The sequence below is a fragment of the Chiloscyllium punctatum genome, chromosome 13, assembly GCF_047496795.1.
Source record: "Chiloscyllium punctatum isolate Juve2018m chromosome 13, sChiPun1.3, whole genome shotgun sequence".
NCBI classification, from domain to species: domain Eukaryota; kingdom Metazoa; phylum Chordata; class Chondrichthyes; order Orectolobiformes; family Hemiscylliidae; genus Chiloscyllium; species Chiloscyllium punctatum.
In genome coordinates this window covers 97,474,922-97,490,839 of record NC_092751.1, presented here as the reverse complement: position 1 = coordinate 97,490,839, position 15,918 = coordinate 97,474,922, and the positions used below count along the sequence as shown (strand labels likewise).

The window sequence follows — 15,918 nt, the reverse complement described above, 5'->3', positions numbered from 1 at the left end:
TTGTCATTTTAGAAGACATAAACTTGGAACACCCTCAAAACCTCTCCTGAGAACTTGTGGACCTACAGCACTTTCAGTTATTAGGAGCCTAACATTTGCTGAGGCACCCTCCAACTTGGACTGCCTCAACAAATATTCACACTTTGCTTATTCGACCTCTTCTCTCAAGTTCTCCAGTGTAGTGATGGTAACATGTAAACTAGATGGACGTCAGAATATGCGTTCCCTGATTAGGGCTCCAAACAGAAGTGTCAGAGATTCTCTTCAGGCCGAGAGCTGGCGCTCAGGAATCCAGACCAGTGTCAACTACTATGCGCATGTGAATGCAAGGTGACTCCGTGACAGACCACGTGACTTTGTGGCATTATTTCAGTGGCTATAAGAAAAAAGAAACGCTCCTGAAGAAATTCACTTGCAACAATCATCTTTGATTTGGGGTAAGCAGTTCTGGCATCATGCCATTATTTGGTAAGCTTGACTCACTTGATCCTGCCATCAAAGATGAAAAGAATGCATTACTTTTTCCAGGCAAATGACAATGGGACAGATGAAAAGCAACCAAAATATGCTCTGGACTCCAACCTTGGAATTTGTTGAAGACCTTGGCTAGACCGAGAAACTTTGCAGATTAAGCATAGAACATCAGCACCATTCTCGTATGTGAAACAGCTGGTTCAATGTAGTTGAATGTAGTAAAAAGCTTGGGTCCAAACGTGTTGGGGCAAAATTAGTTTAGAAAGATTCACCTTGAATGACTCAATGTTTTTCAGTTAGAAAGCAACTGACTGAGTGAAGCCCTAATTAAATACCTAGAAGATTTTCAGGAAGATCTAGGAATTATAAAGGGAGTCGAGGCCACCTCGCATGTTAACCAGGAAAGAATTCCATGATTTACAAGGCCCACCCAGTGCCATTTGCCTAACATGCAAAAGTGGAGGCAGAAATCAGGAGACTGGAAAGCAAAGGAATCATTAAACCAGCCCAGATTGTGGAATGGGCAGCACTGGTCATACCAATTGTGAAGCCTGACAGGTCAGTTCAGCTTTGTGGAGATTTGTAACAAATGGTAAACTGCTTCTTGCACCTGGATAAATACCCAATCTCTTGCATAGAGGACTTAAACGCAAAGCTGGCAGTTGGGTGTCCTTCACAAAGTTGGACTTGAGCCACACATGCCTGCAATTGTGTTTGATGAAGATCCCCACAACTGAGCCACAATTATTACCTATAAGAGTTTGTACCAATTCGCAAGATTGCCATTTGGGGTATCAACTCAGCCATTTTCCAGCAGATGATGGAAGATGTTTGACAAGGGAAAAATGTGTCTTCCAGACACCCCAAGTGACCTGCTAGGGCTACAGAGTCAACAAGAGCGCATTTCACCCAATGGAGGATAAAGTGAGACTGATCAAAGGTGTCCCAGTTCCCACTTCTGTACCAGAGATTCAGTCTTTCTTTGGATTGGTGAATTATTACAGAAAGTTAATTTGTAACCTGGCACCCTTACATTTGCTGTTGAAAAAGGAGTGACCTTGGAAATAGTCTCGTAGCTGAGATGGCGCATTTAAGGAAGCTGTCATTGTCTCGGGTGTTGGCACACTGGTCCCAAACAAGATCTCATACTTGACATGAAATGCCTCCTTATATAGTATTGGGCTAGTGTTGCCTCACCAATGGCCCAATGGAGAGGAGAGCCCAATGGCATATGCCTCACAGACTTTGGCAGATGCACAGTGCAAGTACGCCCAGATAGAGAAGACAGGTTCAGCAGTCATCTTTGCTTGGGACTGTTCCACCAATATCTTTATGGTGGCAGTGGTGAGACTGCTGGAGGAATCCATTCAAGTTTTAAACTTTCTGGACACCCTTCTGGTCACTACTGACAATATCAGATTGTAGACGCAAAATGATCTGGTCCTGGCAAAATTAAAACAGTTGCTGGTGATGAGGGAAACAAAAGGGCCATCACAACCTGAATTGAAACCTCTCTAGACCTGGAGACACCAGATCACCAGAGGACGACGTTTTATTATGGGGAGCAAGAGTGATTCTCCCGAGCAAAGGTCGCCACCACATACTTGTTAAAACTCCAATGGGTTGTCCAGAGCTGTCCAAAATGAAGATGTTCGCGAGATGTTATGTCTGGTGACTAGGATTGGATACAGATGCAGCCAAATTGGTGTGGCAGTAACCAGGGTGCCAACAAGGACAGAAATTACTGGCAGCAGCTTCCCCCCACCCCATTTGTGGGAATGACTGGGAAAATCATGGATTTTGTTACATATTAACTATGTCAGCATTTTCATGGGTGCTGTCACAAAGCTAGTCCCTTTTTATTCTAAAAGCTGTTTCTTGGTTCAAGGAGACTCTTGATCTTTTTCAGTGGGGTAATAAACCAGGCCGGGCTTCGATCTGTCTGGTTTGGTACAGAAATGAAAAGGATTTTGAGAGCCCTTTTGTTTATATATAAACAGATGAGTCTTCAGTCCAAAGTGGTCATGTTTTAGAAGTGACCTGTATAATGAAATGGGAGTGGTCAGCTATCTGGCTAAGCAGTTTAGTTCAGTCTTGAACTGGTGAGGGAATCTCTCTCTCTCTCTCTCTCTCTCTCTCTCTCTCTCTCTCTCTCTCTCTCTCTCTCTCTCTCTCTCTCTCTCTCTCTCTCTCTCTCACATTCTGTCTTTCGTTCAACTTGTAAGCATGTGTTCTAACTATAGGTTTTTAAAGGGAGTTCACTTATTGGGACTGTTGTGTATATTCAGAACAGCATACTTAAGTCTAGTTTGGATAGACTGAATTCTGCAGGGGTTCTTTATTCTGTTCTTTGTGTTTCATTGTGTAATTTTGTGAATAAAGTTTTGACTGTTTTTTTAAAATCTAGTAGTCAACTTGGATAACTTAACTCCCAAGTAATTTTCACTGTACACTTATTGAAACAAATTGCAAAGTTATGGTGTAGGCTGCCTGCTTAAGAATGTTTTGAGTGATCTGGCCTAGTCCATAACAGCGCAAAGCTCTTACTCATTGTGGACGTACAAATTGGTTGATGTGCATAGAGGTCATTGGTTAAACACAGAAATTGTAAGCATAGTTTTCAATGCACAGACTCCCGAAGTGTTGGTCACAGACAATAGGCCATCATGGACCAGCAGGGAATTCTAGTATTTCCTGAAGCCGAATGGCATTCAGCATGTTAGGACGACTCCATAGTATCCATCATTCAATGGTCTGGTGGAAAGAGCAGTCCAAACTTTAAAGGCAGGCTTAAAGGAACAGCCTACAGCTTCACTAGATACCAAACTGTCCCGTTTCCTCTTTGATTATTGGACCACCCTACATGGAACTACAAGGAGAGCTCCAGCAGAGTTGCTAATGGGGAAAAGACTCCACACCAGGTTCAATCTGATCTTCCCAGACCTGCGAGAGTGAGGGGGAGGTGAAACAGCTTCAGGAACGTCAGTGCTGGACACAAGACTACTCTGAGCGAGAGAGTTTACTTTCGGGTATGACATTTGACACTGAAGTGTGGAAATGGTCCTGCATGAGTAAGAGACATAGTCAACACAGATCAGGTCCTGTGATGTACAAAGCTCAGATCTGAATTGGAGGTGATGGTGTTGGACTGGGGTGGACAAAGTTTAAAAATCACACACGCCAGGTTATCGTCCAACAGGCTTACTTGGAAGCACTAGCTTTCGCAACACCACTCCTTGGTTGTGGAGAATAAGATCATGATCACAGAATTTATAGCCAAAGGAGTCCAGTGTCATGGAGCTGTGATACATTAAACAATTTTAGTTTAAATCTTTCATCTTTTAGCATGGAAGATGTTGGTTTCTGTTCTTTGATATATAAATCCTAGAACTTCTTTTAAATTACATTCTCAAGATAGCTCAGCGTTTCTAGCAACAGTTGTGAAGTCTGTCTGTGTCCCAATGTTGATTCAGACTGACAAGCTCTTTGCATAGTTTTACAGTTTTACATAGATTCATGCTGCTTTTGAGCAAAATAAAATGTAATTCTGCAAAAATAAATACACCCCATAACTTACGTGTGCGCTTGAAGCATCGTATTAACATCCTCAATTAGGGAACTCATAATCTATGAGGTCCACCTATAACCTTGTTACAAACGCTTCATCCCTCCCCTTCTAAATCTGGGGGCATAGGCCAGTTCTTTTTTCTTGTACCATCATATCAGGCAATGAAACCCTATGTGAGAACCTCTGGCTATGTCGAAGGCATCTTGAAACCCATTGTACAGGGACCCTCGACTTCTGTAGCAATTCCTACTGTTGTAGGAAACATGGCAGCTATATTGGTAATCTTAATTGAGGGTTGAATATTGGTACGGATCCCAGGGATCGCTCCCCTTTGAAATGATACTGGAATACTTTCAGATTTTGTCTGTTCTTACCACCTTTCAATTTTTTTTTGTTTGTTTTGTATTATATGCCCATGGAATTTCTGTTACTTGAATGGTGATAGACAATTACGAGTTGTCAGTATTTGTTGCTGCTGAAATCTTTTTTTAAGAAGTCCATGTAACTCCCTATTAATGATACGATTAATGCCAGTACTGGCTACAAAACCTCCAAAATCTAAAGCATTGAATTTGTGCCTTTGGATTTATGAGGGTCTGAAGCCATTTCTCTTGTGATTTAATGACTGCTGCTGTTCTAGCACAGAGCAATTTATTTTGCTTGGATTGAGTTACTTCTATGGAATAATGTATAAACGCACAAGAAACCTGTCTCCATTCCGATGCTGTTAAGCTCTCGCGTATATCTTTGGCAATTGAATCAGACTGAAACATATACTGAGACTAATCTATTACAACATTGTATATTTGCCATGGAACAAATATGACAGCCAATGTTTGTGAGAGATAAGCCTATCCAAAAATAAATTATATTATACCTACATATGTCAATGTTTATAATGAGCACTGATCTATGATCCAGCAATGTAGCTTATTGCCTGCCATTTCTTGGCAATTTTTTGGAAGCCTAGTTTAAATGCAAAATGCATAATATTTAAATTAAATGACATAGAATGAGTACATAGAACATAGAACAATACAGCACAGAACAGGCCCTTCGGCCCACGATGTTGTGCCGAACATTTGTCCTAGCTTAAGCACCTATCCATGTACCTATCCAATTGCCGCTTAAAGGTCACCAATGATTCTGACTCTGCCACTCCCACAGGCAGCGCATTCCATGCCCCCACCACTCTCCTGGGTAAAGAACCTACCCCTGACATCCCCTCTCTACTTTCCACCCTTCACCTTAAATTTATGTCCCCTTACAACACTCTGTTGTACCCGGGGAAAAAGTTTCTGACTGTCTACTCTATCTATTCCTCTGATCATCTTATAAACCTCTATCAAGTCACCCCTTATCCTTCGCCGTTCCAATGAGAAAAGGCCTAGTACTCTCAACCTATCCTCGTACGACCTATTCTCCATTCCAGGCAACATCCTGGTAAATCTTCTCTGCACCCTCTCCAAAGCTTCCACATCTTTCCTAAAGTGAGGTGACCAGAACTTCACACAGTACTCCAAATGTGGCCTAACCAAGCTCCTGTACAGTTGCAACATCACTTCACGACTCTTGAATTCAATCCCTCTGCTAATGAATGCTAATACACCATAGGCCTTCTTACAAGCTCTCTCCACCTGAGTGGCAACTTACAAAGAGCTATGAACATAGACCCCAAGATCCCTCTGCTCCTCCACCTTACTAAGAACCCTACCGTTAACCCTGTATTCCGCATTCTTATTTGTCCTTCCAAAATGGACAACCTCACACTTGACAGGGTTGAACTCCATCTGCCACTCCTCAGCCCAGCTCTGCATCATATCTAAGTCCCTTTGCAGCTGACAATAGCCCTCCTCACTATCCACAACTCCACCAATCTTCGTAGCATCTGCAAATTTACTGACCCACCCTTCGACTCCCTCTTCCAAGCCATTAATAAAAATTACAAACAGCAGAGGTCCCAGAACTGATCCCTGGGGAACTCCACTTGTAACTGGGCTCCAGGTTGAATATTTACCATGTTCCACCGCTCTCTGACTTCGACCGGTTAGCCAGTTTTCTATCCAACTGGCCAAATTTCCCTCTATCCCATGCTTCCTGATTTTCCGCATAAGCCTACCATAGGGAACCTTATCAAATGCCTTACTAAAATCCATGTACACTACATCCACTGCTCTACCCTCATTCACATGCTTGGTCACCTCCTCAAAGAATTCAATAAGACTTGTAAGGCAAGACCTACCCTCACAAATCTGTGCTGACTGTCCCTAATCAAGCAGTGTCTTTCCAGATACTCATAAGTCCTATCCCTCAGTACCCTTTCCATTACTTTGCCTACCACCGAAGTAAGACTAACTGGCCTGTAATTCCCGGGGTTATCCCTATTCCCTTTTTTGAACAGGGGCACAACATTCGCCACTCTCCAGTCCCCTGGTACCACCCCTGTTGACAGTGAAGACGAAAATATCATTGCCAACAGCTCTGCAATTTCCTCTCTTGCTTCCCACATAATCCTAGGATATATCCCGTCAGGCCCGGGGAACTTGTCTATCCTCAAGTTTTTCAAAATGCCCAACACATCTTCCTTCCTAACAACAAGTATCTCTTCTAGCTTACCAGTCCGTTTCACACGCTCCTCTTCAACAATACGTTCCCTATCATTTGTAAATACTGAAGAAAAGTACTCATTCAAGACATCTCCTGTCTCTTCCGATTCAATACACAGTCTCGCACTACTGTCCTTGATCGGACCTACCCTCGTTCTCGTCATTCTGTTTCTCACATACGCATAAAATGCCTTGGGGTTATCCTTGATCCTACCCACCAAAGACTTTTCATGCCCTCTCTTAGCTCTCCTAATCCCTTTCTTCAGCTCCCTTCTGGCTATCCTGTATCCCTCCAACGCTCTGTCTGAACCTTGTTTCCTCAACCTTATGAAAGCCTCCTTCTTCCTCTTTACAAGACATTCAACCTCCCTCGTCAACCAAGGTTCCCTCTCACGACCATCTCTTTCCTGCCTGACAGGTACATACATATCAAGGACACGTCGTATCTGTTCCTTGAAAAAGTTCCACATTTCCACGACATCCTTCCCTGACAGCTTAAGCTCTTAACTTATGCTCCTCAGATCCTGTCTTGCAGCATCGTATTTACCCTTCTTCCCCCCCCCCCCCCCCCCCCCCCCCCCCCCATTGTAAAACCTACCCTGTTGCACGCACCTATCTCTCTCACTGTGAAAGTCACAGAATTGTGGTCACCATCACCAAAATGTTCACCCACTAACAAGCCCATCACTTGTCCCGGTTCGTTACCAAGTACCAAATCCAATATGGCCTCCCCTAGGTCAGACAATCTACATACTGAGTTAAAAAAGCTTCCTGGACACACTGCACAAACACCGCCCATCTAATCTACTTGATCTAAAGAGCTTCCAATCAATATTTGGGAAGTTGAAATCGCCCATGACTACTACCCTGTGGCTTCTGCACCTTTCCAAAATCTGTTTCCCAATCTGTTTCTCCACATCTCTGCTGCTATTGGGGGGCCTATAGTAAACACCCAACAAGGTGACTGCACCTTTCCTATTTCTGACTTCAGCCCATACTATCTCCAAAGGCAGATTCCCCTTGAACTGCCTTTCTGCAGCCGTTATACCATTTCTAATTAGCAACACCATCCCCTCTCCTTTTTTACCACCCTCCCTCATCTTACTGAAACATCTGTAACCGGGAACAACCATTCCTGTCCCTCTTCTATCCACGTTTCCGTGATGGCCACAACATCGTAGTCCCAGGTACCCATCCATGCCTTAAGTTCACCCACCTTATTTCTGATACTCTTTAGAGTAAAATCTAAATTTACTTGACTGCACAAAATGCATTATTTTAAGAACTATTGTTTCTGTTGAGTACATAAGATAAGTAAATGCAAGAATTGAAATTCTTGCTGAGGTTACAAAACTTTCCTTGAACACATTACATTAAAAGCATTTGACTTTATTAAGTCATGTTCAGATATATATGTTTAGAATATATTTAAAATGTACTTCCTGCAAAAATAAATTATATATCTGTAGCTTGGGAACAAACACTGTATACTTTGGTAGTTTCTTGAGTTCATTTTATTTGTAAGTAATGCTTTTCAGTTTAAAATTCATAATTTTTAATAACATTCTTCACAGCTTTCATAAATTATTTCGTAATTGTCTCTGCGTAAATTGAAATTTTAAGTTTATTTCAGCTAATCTACTTTGGCTGATCCTGAAATGTCTTCTTGGCACACCTCACCACCAGCACAAAATTGATGTTTCTTTCCCATCTTTCTTTCACAAACTCAGAAAGAAACAAAAACAGTTTATTAAAATAACACTACTAACATCTTCAGGATGCTCCAAAGTACTGAATGATAAATTACTTCCACAGCGTAAAAAGAAGTCCTGCTCATCTTTATCTTAAATGAGCAAGATTATGCTATCTGCTCTTAGAGCCTCCCATAAGAGGAAACAACTTCTCCACATTTACCCCATGAAGGCTAGTAAGAATGTTGTACATTTCAGTAAGGTCTCCACTCGTACACCCAAACTTCAATGTGTACAGGCCCAATCTACTCATTCTCTCAAAATCTCTCCATTGCCATAATCAATTTAGTGAACCTTCTCTAGACTGTATTCCCTTCCAGTTTTTTCTCATTTGGAATGTACTTCGTTCTATTTCTCATTTTCATTTTCTTTTAACTGAACTACAGGGGTTTCAAAGAGCATTATGGTATGTTAATGGACTAAAAATTCAGAAGCTTGAATTCACAACTGGAGGTCATGAGTTTAAATCCCACCATACCATTTCAAAAACTGAAATTGATTTTTAAAAATATTTAAAAGATAAGAAAAAGCTTCTACCAGTTGCCAGATTGTCATAAAGATCCAGCTGCTTCAAAAAGTAAACCAGGGAAGCAAGTGTGCTCTCCTTATCTGGCTCAATCTCTATCGGCTTCACTACTTAACCAGGACTTGTGCAGTGCTAATGATGTAGATAACCTACTGGAGCTGAAGAAGAATATGAGTAAAATAAATTCATATTTTCAAAGTTACAGACCCTAACAAGACAGCATCCTAGGCCTGTGTTTAAATAGATAACAAAAATTTGTGAAAGACCATAACCTTCATTAAAGAAAGCATGAGGATATTGCCAGGGTTGGAGGGTTTGATCTATCGGGAGAGGCTGAATAGCTGGAACTATTTTCTTTGGAGTGTTCGAAATGAAGGGCTGACCTTATAGAAGTTCATAAAATCATGAGGGGCATGGATAGGGTGAATAACCAAGATCCTTTTTTGCAGGGAAGGGGAGTCATAGCTGGAGGGCATAGCTTTAAGGTGAGGGGAAAGATTTAAAAGGGTTCTCCCTGTATTCCATGTAATCTAACCTTGCTGACCAGTCTACCAAGCAGAACCTTGTTGAATGCCTTAGTGAAATCCATATAAATCATGCCCACTGCTCTGCCCTCATCAATCCTCTTTGTTAACTGTTCAAAAAAATCAAATTAGTAAGCCACAATTTCAGATGCACAAAGCCATCTCAACTATCCCTAATAGTCCTTGCCTTTCCAAATACATGTAACTCCTGTCCTTCAAGATCCCTTGCAACAACTTGCCCATCACTGATGTCAGGCTCATCTTACCTCCTTTCTTAAATAGTGGCATCACATTAGCCAACCTCCAGTCTTCCGGCGCTTCACCTGTGGCTATCACTGATACAACTATCTCAGCAAGGGTCATGGCAATCATTTCCCTAGCTTCCCACGGAGTTCTAGGATGCATTTGATCAGGTCCTAAGGATTTATCCCCTTTTGAGGTTTAAGACTGTCAGCACCACCACCTCTTTTCAAAATGTCACTATTTCCCCAAATTCTTCATCTTCCATATCTTTCTTCTGAAACACTGATGCTAAATACTCACTTAGTATCTTCCCCCATCTCCTGCTGTTCCACAAAGGCAGCCTTGCAGACTTTTAAGAGTCCCTATTCTCTCTCATTACTCTTTTGTCCTTAATATGGATCTAAAGATAGAGTAATTTTTCCAGTGATTCATGTTAAAAGTAGCCTGAAATAGTAAAGACCACTCAGTAGTGTAGCTTACTTGGACCCAATTGTAAAACACTCCTTATTTGGGAATCACAAGACAATTTTCCCCAAGACACCAAGTTGCCAATCTTACAGTCATGTCACTATAGGAAAGCACCAAGGTGCAACTAAAGAAAAACAGCAAGAGGAGGATTTAATAATATGTAAGGGAACATAGCATATTTCAAAAGTGTGACTTCTGCTGAGCTGAAACCCATTGAGACAGCTTAAGATCTGTACACAAAGCCAGTGTGCGTTCAAGTCTTGTAAGTACAGCTGTGCTGCTGTGTAAATATTCGCTTGGTGATTGCTGCTAATCCCCAATGATCTCAATAGGTTTTCAGTAAACAGAATCAGAAAGTTAATATCTTTTCCTGAAAGTACAAAATGCAAAATTAAATGACTCTAGGATAGTCAGTAAAAAGCTAAGCTTCCCTTTTGTATCCCATTAATTTAGTTGCATATGCAGTCAGCATACTAGGTACAATGATGTGGTGATGCTTCAGTTACAAACATCAAGCAGAAGGAAAGATAATCTTGTTAATATCCATAATACAAAAAAAGGTTACTGTAGACTTAATAGTAGTATATGAGCAAATCATTGAATGAGGATGAACAGAATTCCTCTTTTAAATCAATTAGCTTTTACTATGGAATCACTCTGTGACCTGGATCAAACCCACATTAGCATTGTAACAAAAAAGAAATTAGACCTATTAACTATTAGTTTGTCTCCTTTGCCCACTTTCCATTAAATCTTTTTGTTTATATTTACCCTTTTTCCAGGCTTACTGTGGTTTTGTCCGACCAGGCATAGATCCCAAGAATCTTTCAGCTGTGGCTACAGGAAACTGGGGGTGTGGAGCTTTTGGTGGTGATGCCAGGTTAAAATGTAAGTAAACATGTGTTACACAACTTTAACGAGTGTTACCCAGTTTTATCTGAATATACCCATGTGACAGTGCCATGAAGTGAAGCTTGTTTGGTCATTCATGGGAACTTGCCGACAAAACAATACTGATTGTACTTCAAAAATATCTCTTCGGTTATGGTGTAATTCGGGCAGCATGAAGATCTCACACAGTAATCTATTGATGCAAGTTCTTTGTGAGAGATGATATTGTAGGCATTCTTTCTCTCATGCAAGAAGTTAACATTTAAAATAACAGAGAGCTATTTGTCTCAATAACGTTTGAAACATAATTGCTGTCCTTAAAAAAAAAAGCTCATCTATTTTCTTTCATATAATCAAGTGATTTTTCAGGAGTTAATAAATTATGAAGGAGGCTTCACTAAATAATTTCTGAATTCCATTTATTAATCTTATTGGTGAGTTCATCACTGTTTAAATATTCAAACTTTTGGATCTGAGCTTAAAGAACAGTTCAACTTCGTCCAAATGTTTTAGCATAACAGGCAGTCTGTTCCTGTAGCAATTCAGAAATTGTTTGGAGAGGTTTTTCATGTTCTCTCTAAATGAATATGAATTAGTATACACATTCTCAATGTTTTGCACAGATTTATCTGTATATGGCTCTTCAAGTACATCAGTTAACATGTAGAAAATCAGAAAATATCACATCCGACACCAGAACTATAGGCAACGTATGAGCCATATTGCCTGAAAATCGTGATACTGATCAATACTAGTTTAAAAAATCATGCAGAGGAAAGCTAACTTTCGATTAATTGACTGTTATGAAATAACTACAGTAATTTCGCTTTGCTAAATGATGTGTTTTTGGATCAAAAGGTCAAGCAAAAGTCAACCCAAAATCAACAAATGCCTGCAATTAAAAAGTAGTTAAAGTGGAAAATAATATTCATTATATGTGGGGTTTGACAGTAGTCATGTCATTTTAGAGTTCATCACTGGTCCCAAAGGGCTCATTACTACCCCAGGCTTTGCTTAATAATGACTGTTTCTTGGAGAATATTTTCCTCATTTGTGATCCAAATACTAATATTTCTGGATAGAAGGAGCTCTGATATATTAGCTGCTAAGCTATTGTCTTTTTGAAAATTATTTTTGTTAAATATACAGTTAGTCTGAGCACCACGAAGTAATACTAAACGCCAGGTTGAAGATGGTTTCAAAATGCAAAAGAAAAGTGTTGCAAATTCACAAAATATTGTTTGGCATTTGAGAGAAATTTGGTTATGTTTAAGCACAGTACTTCAGAGGATGTATTTCTGATAGACTAACAAACTGACGTGAATATATTTCAGCCTTATTGCAGCTGATGGCAGCAGCAGAAGCAGGGCGAGATGTGGTTTATTCCACCTTTGGAGACCGAGAATTAATGATCGAGATATACGAGATGCACAAATTCCTCATCGAGAAAGAGCAAACTATTGGTAAGGCAAGCTTTCTACAGAATTGTTAGCATTTAGAATCAGAAATAAATTGAATGATAGCAAACACAAATAGAATGCTGGAGAAACTGAGTAGGTCAGCACCATCTGTGGAGAGAGAAAAACAGAGTTAACATTTTGTGTCCAAAGTGACATTTCTTCAGAAATTAAATGACCTTAAGTTTTCTTTCCTTTAAAGGAAAAGATCCATTGCATCCAAAGTATTTAAATTCTGTATAAAGTTAAAAATGCAAAATTTCTGTTAAATGCCATGACCAAAAAACATAAGAGCAGAAATTAGGCCATTCAGCCCATTGAGTCTGCTCCACCATTCAGTCATGGCTGATAAGTTTCTCAACCCCAATTTCCTCCTTTCTCCTCCTAACTGTTGATCCCTTTGATAATCAAGAAGCTATCTATCTCTGTCTTAAATATACTCAATGGCCTGGCTTCACAGCATTCTGTGGCAATTCCATAGATTCACCACTCTCTGGTGAAGATATTTCTCCTTATCTCCGTTCTAATAGATCTTTCCTTTACTCTAAGGCTGTGCCCTCTGGTCCTAGTCTCTCCTCCCAATGGAAACATCTTCCCAACATCCAGTGTGTCCAGACCATTCAGTATTCTGTATGTTTCAATTACATACCCCCTCATCCTTTTAAACTCCCATCAAGTAAACCCAGAGTCGTCAAACGTTCCTCGTAAGTTAAGCTTTTCGTTTTTGGGACCATTCTCATGAACTTCCTCTGAACACACTCCAAGGCCAGTACGTCCTTCCTGAGTTATGGAGCTTCAAAACTGCACACAATATTCCAAATGTTGTCTGACCAGTGCCTTCTCAAGCCTCAGACGTACTTCCCTGATTTTATATTCAAGCCCTCTCAAAGTAAATGCCATTGTTACATTTGTCTTCCTACTTACTGAGTCAACCTGCAAGTTTACCTTGAGAGAATCCTGGACTAAAACTACCAAGTGCATGACCTTATACTTCCCACATTGTACTCCCATCTGCTACTTCCTTGCCCACTCTCCCAAGCTGTTAAATTTCTTCTGCAGCCTTCCCACCTCCTTAATACCACTTATCCCTCTACCTACCTTTGTGTCATCTGCAAGCTCAGCCAGAATGCCTTCAAATCCTTCATCTAGATCATTAATGTATACAGTGAAAAGTTGTGTCCCAACACAGCCTTGCGAAATACCACTTGTCACTGGCTGCCATCCTGAGAAGGACTCTTTTTTTTTAGATTACTTAGTGTGGAAACAGGCCCTTCAGCCCATCAAGTCCACACCGACCCACCGAAGCACAACCCACTCAGACCCATTCCCCTACGTTTACCCCTTCACCTAACACTACGGGCAATTTAGCATGGCCAATTCACCTGACCTGCACATTTTTGGACTGTGGGAGGAAACTGGAGCACCCAGAGGAAACCCACGCAGAATGTGCAAACTCCACACAGTCAGTCGCCTGAGACGGGAATTGAACCCAGGTCTCTGGTGCTGTGAGGCAGCAGTGCTAACCACTGTGCCACCATTTTATCCCCACTCTCAGCTTTCTGCCAGACAGCCAAGTATCTATCCATGCTAGCACCTTGCCTCTGTCACCATTGGCCCTTATCTTAACTCTTATTGCTTCCTGTGAGGCACCTTGTCAAAGACCTTCTTGAAATCCAGGTAGATAACATCCACTGGCTGTTCTTGGTCTAACCTGCTTGTTACTTCCTCAAAGAATTCTAATAGTTTTGTCAGACATGACCTCCCCTTGATGAAACCATGGTGACTTTGCCCTATTTTACCATACGCTTTCAAATATTCAGAAATCTAATCCTTCACAATGGATACCAGGCTTTTACATATGACCGAGATCAGGCAAATCAGTCTTTTGGCTTATTCCCTTATGTCACGTTAGCAATTTTCCAGTCCTCTGGGACCCTCCCTGATTCTAGCAATTTCTGAAAGATCACCACTAATGCCTCCATTATCTGTTCATCTATCTCCCTTAGAACTCGGAGGTGTCATCCATCTGGTCCAGGTGATTTATCCGCCTTCAGGTCATTCAGTTTTTCGAGCACCTTCTCCTTGGTGATGGCCACCATTCTCAGTTCTGCTCCCTCACTCTCTTGAATTTCTGGGATATTACTCGTATCTTCCACTGAAAAGACTGATGCGAAATAATTATTCAGTTCCTCGGCCATTTCCTTGTTCCGCACTACTATATCTCCTGTGCCATTTTCCAGTGGCTCAATGTCCACTTTTGACTCTCCTTTGCCCTTTATATATCTAAATTTATATATTGTGGCGGCACGGTGGCTCAGTGGTTAGCACAGCTGCCTCACAGCACCAGGGTCCCAGGTTCTAGTCTCAGGTGACTGTCTGTGTGGAGTTTGCACATTCTCCCTGCGTCTGTGTAGGTTTCCTCTTGGTGCTCCGGTTTCCTCCCACAGTCCAAAGATGTGCAGGTCAGGTGAATTGGCCATGCTAAATTGTCCATAGTGTTAGGTGCATTAGTCAGAGGGAATGGGTCTGGGTGGGTTACTCTTCAGAGGGTCGGTGTGGACTTGTTGGGCTGAAGGGCCTGTTTCTACGCTGTAGGGAATTGATCTAAAGAAACTCTTATAGTCTTTCCTTTTATATTACTGGCTAGCTTACTTTCAAATTTAATCTTCTCCCTTTTTTTGTTGCCCTCTGTTGATCTTGTAAACTTCCCAATCCTCTGGTTTCAAATTGCCCTTTGCCACATTATATGCTTTCTCTTTACATTTGTGCTATCCCTGACTTCCCGAGTCAGCCATGATTGCCTCATCCTTCCGTACTATGTTTCTTTTTCCTTGGGATGAATCTCTGATGTGTTTCTGAATTACTCCCAGAAACTCCTGCCATTGCAGTTCCACTGTCTTTCCTGCTAGGTTCATCTCCCAGTCAATTCTTCCCAGTTCCTCCCTTATGCCTCTGTAGTTATCTTTATTCAACTGTAATACCCTTACCTCTGATTGTGTCTTCTCCCTCTGAATTTACTCTGGAACTTGAATCATATTATGATCACTGCCTCCTAAGGGTTCCTTCACCTTAAGCTCCCTTGTCAAGTCTGCCTCATTGCACAACAATAAATCCAGTATTGCCTGTTCCCTAGTGCTCTCCATCATAAGCTCCTCCAAAAAGCCATCTCATAGACATTCCACAAATTCCTTTTCTTGCAATCCTTTACCAACCTGATTTTCCCAGTCCACCTGCATATAGAAATCACCCATGACACATCCCAATCAATCCATTTTGGCTCTTTATTTGGACTGTTGCATATTGAGTATAATTTTTGAGCACTTCAGAATTCAGAATAAATTCTGATAATGTGCACGTTTGCTCCCCAAATCTTAAAATGAAGCATTGACCTGTACATTTTTTCTTTTCAG

General features: G+C 41.1%; 1 protein-coding gene across 4 annotated transcripts in view; it reads left to right on the top strand.

Moving 5' to 3' along the window:
- Positions 1 to 15,918, top strand: part of parga (poly (ADP-ribose) glycohydrolase a) — a 205,126-nt gene that overhangs the window by 188,295 nt on the left and 913 nt on the right. For all 4 annotated transcript variants that reach the window (XM_072583394.1, XM_072583396.1, XM_072583395.1 and 1 more), the window contains 2 exons: positions 10,943 to 11,048; positions 12,386 to 12,514. In XM_072583394.1, the coding sequence (XP_072439495.1) occupies positions 10,943 to 11,048; positions 12,386 to 12,514 (235 nt within the window). The remainder of the gene's footprint in view (positions 1 to 10,942; positions 11,049 to 12,385; positions 12,515 to 15,918) is intronic.